The 4,466-nt window shown below is 40.9% G+C and overlaps 1 protein-coding gene across 1 annotated transcript; it reads left to right on the top strand.

Annotated features, from left to right (window-relative positions):
- The first annotated feature begins 1,269 nt into the window (after positions 1-1,269).
- Positions 1,270-2,480, top strand: LOC129263016 (glycoprotein 3-alpha-L-fucosyltransferase A-like). The gene has a single exon (XM_054900954.2). The coding sequence runs from the start codon at positions 1,290-1,292 to the stop codon at positions 2,466-2,468; it is 1,179 nt and encodes a 392-aa protein (XP_054756929.2). The 5' UTR covers positions 1,270-1,289; the 3' UTR covers positions 2,469-2,480.
- Positions 2,481-4,466: the final 1,986 nt, after the last annotated feature.

The following is a 4,466-nucleotide window of genomic DNA, read 5'->3' as shown; positions in this document are numbered from 1 at the left end:
CTGTATGGTCATAGAAAGACCAAACAAGACCTTGGAAGTTCAATAGACCGCTGAAGGACAACTGAAAAACCACAAAAAGTCCGACTTCCTGGAAGACTGCTGAAAGACTATTCGAACCGGTCCAAGAAGTCTTGGAGCCCATAAGAGACCACAAAGACCATTGAAAGATCGGTTCGGAATCGTGTGAGACATCGATATATCAGATATTGACTTGTGCAACGCCAGACGCTCAAAGAATCTTGGGGCTCATCTGACTCTGATGACGTTCCATTTTACCATTTATGCATCTCCCTGATCGTTCGATGACTCTGACTCGATCACTCGATGCGACCAAAACAGCAGACGAGCGACTATAAACAGCAGTTACGGGCACATATTGGTCAATACTCTTGGATGGCGTATAGCCTGACAATCACCAGGAGAGTCATAATAGACGACATCATAATCTCTGGAATCGCTAGCTGCAACTCTTGAAGTAAAGGTAACATGGCAAAAATGCTAGGTGCCTTAATTTTGAGCTTGTTGGATCAGTAGTCTTTCGTGAGGAGGTAGAAATCCCCAACTGTTCCCAATGACTGGATCACAATTTTAATCATGATCACTGACGTCAATTAATTAGGTTCATTGCGACGGTGTTGGGGTAGGTGGTAGGGATGGAGGCTGGAGGGAATTTGCTCGGCAAATGAAAATATTTTTTAAAGGAAATTACACTCTTTAGATTTTAATTTTTTGACAAACTACGGTCCATGTCAGTGCTCTTATAAAGTTTACGTCTACTTTTATAAGTGTATTACCATTTCAAACGGTTGCAAGCGTCATTTTTCACGAAGTTTTATGACATAGGCTAACGAGGCCTAGATGGTGGAGCCCACTCAAGCGGATCGATGGCGTTATCGGGATCCATAATGCCATTCATCTACAAAAAGAGACTCGTACCCCCTATACCAATAATACATACTACATCAGGAAAAGCTTCATGATGTTGAAACATGTCCGTTTATATGATGATTTTTTTTTCAAAAGTGTGTATTTTATTTTGATACGCTCTGTAGTCGAATGGCCAAGGTCATGCACGGAGGGACACGGAGGCATAAGCACAGGCAGGTCGACGGTGAACCCTCCATGAATAGGCCTAAAGGTATGGCCATTCATTCAATTTTATTATGCTTCGTTATACTCGATCGGACGTGAAATGCGATAGAGTGAATATTGTTGGAGAAGTTGCATTGCACTTCATTTCACTCTCTCAATGCATCGGATTAGCTACGGTCTTCTTGAAATATCAAATAATGATGAAGAGGAAGGATGGTAGGCGCATAATACCATTTTGCTTAGCAGCACTCATCATAATATGTTTGTCAACTGATGGACCAGCTAGATCAATTGCCCGTTTCTCCTCGGAAGTCCGTGGGGCGAGATCTCCGATGTATGGAAATGCAAGTGGCCAGTCGGAAAAGGGATTATCTTGTTACCGTCAGGTACAGGTGTGGGCGGGCAAAAGGAGTCCCGGGACTCCGAAAAAATCAGAATGCCCAGGTCTGGAATGTGGGCTTAGTTATATTCTTGACAAAAGTTATGAAACTATGGCGAATAGTGATGCAATCGTGTTCTTTCATGGTTCGAGTTGGGATTGGACGGAGATGCAGAAGAGACGCCCACTGAATCAGGCATGGGTGTTTTATTCTTTAGAGAGTCCTCGGTATACGTCCAAACATGCAGAGCCACCAGTTAAACTTGATCGTTTATATAACTACACGATGTCGTATATGCCAACGGCAACGATTCTTAGTCCGTATGGACTTTACAACAAAACTCTTCCACAAATATCATCAGGTGAAAGTCGAAATTGGGCGAAGGAGAAAAGTGCCTTGGTGGCATGGGCGGCAACCAATTGCGGAAGAACAACCTGGCGCCGCCACGAATTTGTGAAAACGCTCGCGAAGCACGTAAGCGTCGACATGTATGGTCGTTGCGGAAACATGACTTGCGATCGATTTTCTAAAGAATGCAGGAACATAATCAAGAATCACAAGTTTTATCTGTCTCTTGAGAGCAGCGAATGCCGGGACTACATCACCGAGAAGTTCTGGTCTAACGCTCTATTGAATGATGTCGTGCCCATCGTGTATGGTCCACCGCGGGTAGATTATGAGCGCGTAGCGCCACCAAACTCGTTCATACATTTACAAGATTTCAAAAGCTTCCAGGAATTGGTCGATTATATTCATCTTTTAGATTCAAATGATGCCCTATACAATTCATACTTCGAGTGGAAAAAACATGGATCGGTAAAAATACTTGGTGAAGCAGTTGTTCTGTATCCACCATATATGTGTAAACTGGTCTCGAAATTATTGGATGATGAAGACAAGCTGCGAAAGTTTCACCAGGAAGCAGAGCATCCTTCTGTCCGTGATGATATATTAAGTTCTTGCTTTGAACCAACCGGATTTCCACATGATTTCTAAAGTGTAAGGAGCATCACGATACTTTTAATAATTATGTTGATTATGACGATGGTTGCAATAGCGCTGACGTTCATCAGGAATAATAAAAAAATTATCACACTATTGGCAGAGGAGCGTTTCATAAAAGGAATTGTCGGACGTTTTATTCTTCGTGTCCTGTTTTATCCGACTGTTACCTAATACCTCGTTCTCATCACTGCTGTGCGATTTCTTCAGAAAGCCACGATTGACCTTTCGTAACTGATCGGGAAATTTTTTAAACCATTCAAAAATTTTCTACGATCAATACGATTGCCACGACTGATCTGATACGATCTTATAAGATCACTACGATTACTCCACGATTTAGTACGCCGTTTAAATCGTGGCGCAAATCACGGCAGTTGGAACAAGGTTGTATATATCTATATATGCTTCGTTCCCACTTTCGTGCGATCCGTTAAGACCGCTCGCTACGATTGGCCCTCGTATCTGATCACACAAATTGTGGTGCCAGGTAAAAATGGCAGAGGTAAAAAATGGCAGAGGTAAAAATGGCAGAGGTGAAAATGGCAAAGGTGAAAATGGCAGAGGTAAAAATGGCAGAGGTAATAAAGGCAGAGGTAAAAATGGCAGAGGTAAAAATGGCAGAGGTAAAAATGGCAGAGGTAAAAAATTGCAGAGGTAATAATGGCAGAGATAATAATGGCAGAGGTAAAATGGCAGGGGTTATAATGGGAGAGGTAAAAATTACAGCTCTAGGTAAAATATGGCCAGTCTTAAACCCCCATGCAATGAATTGTCAAAAAGCCCCCGCCAGTGTGAAATCCTGAAGATTTTTCCACATTTTAACATTGGTACAGATCCATTTAAGCAAATGACGATATAACTGTCGAAAAATGTTTCCGCTTGAGTGAGCACCACCTACTTTTGAAAGTTTAATGAAAAATGGGGTGCTGGTTTGTTAAAAAGCCGAGAAAAAAGTTTTCACTCCAAAATGAAAGGAGATTTGGTTAAGGGGGAAAATGACACAATTATTTCAACTAAAGGAAGTTCTTTTAGGTCAGAAAAAAAATTACAACAAAAATAATAACAATTAGATAATAAGCAATGTTTTTTCTTCTGTTTGAAAAATAACAGAGATTTGTATCAAATCTCTACATTTTAGCATACCAAGCCAATTACCAAGAGGGTGCTGCTTATGTTGTACAAAATACCCAACAGTACTTCCGCTTCCAAGGCGTTTATATCATACTGGATGCAGTGGTAAAGTTTCAGGGTCTTCTTTTATGCAAAGAATCTGAACCAGACGGTCTCCCTCGATCGACCCCGAATTGGTTTACCAGTCAAAACAAGATTATTATTGATTTTCATAATCAGTTACATATTCAGTGCCAAGCATGGGTGTCGATCAGTATTCTTGGTTGGGGGGGGGGATGATGACACAAAAGTTCTTGTGGATGGGGATCTTTCAACATTACCCCCACTAAAATCACAAGTTAGGACATTTGGGAGTGATTGATATGCATGGTGTTCTTGGAAATTCCTTCATTGTTGTAGTGTACTGTACTTATATAAATTTTTTTTTATTCAATTTGTGTTACAAGTAAGCCTATTCTAAACTCATACGAAAGAAAAAATGACAAAAATTATCTGGAACATGTACATAGTGATCTGTTGATTGAGCATGATGTATACACAGGGGCATCGATCCATTTTTCAGATTGGGGGGGGGGGGGCAAAATCATGAATCAACGTTCCAAAGACGCTCGATCATATAAAACGAACAAACTCACCCACACACCCCTACACCCCCACACACAGGCCTATATTATATATATATATATATATATATATGAATCATGAGAAAGAGACACATATCTCAACCTCACCAACAATGCGAGCGCGAAGCGCGAGCTGAAAATTTGTAGTATGACATGAAAACAGGAAAAATGTACATGTTTAGGTTTGCTTGTAGTAACTCATGAGGAGCATAGATACATGTATCTCACTAGAGAG

This window comes from Lytechinus pictus, chromosome 6 (genome assembly GCF_037042905.1).
Source record: "Lytechinus pictus isolate F3 Inbred chromosome 6, Lp3.0, whole genome shotgun sequence".
NCBI classification, from domain to species: domain Eukaryota; kingdom Metazoa; phylum Echinodermata; class Echinoidea; order Temnopleuroida; family Toxopneustidae; genus Lytechinus; species Lytechinus pictus.
The sequence above is the reverse complement of the archived record's forward strand: the minus strand, read 5'-3'. Positions and strand labels throughout refer to the sequence as shown.

Excerpts from the sequence above, each read along its gene's own strand:
- LOC129263016 (XM_054900954.2), top strand. The coding sequence starts at position 1,290 with ATGATGAAGAGGAAGGATGGTAGGCGCATAATACCATTTTGCTTAGCA.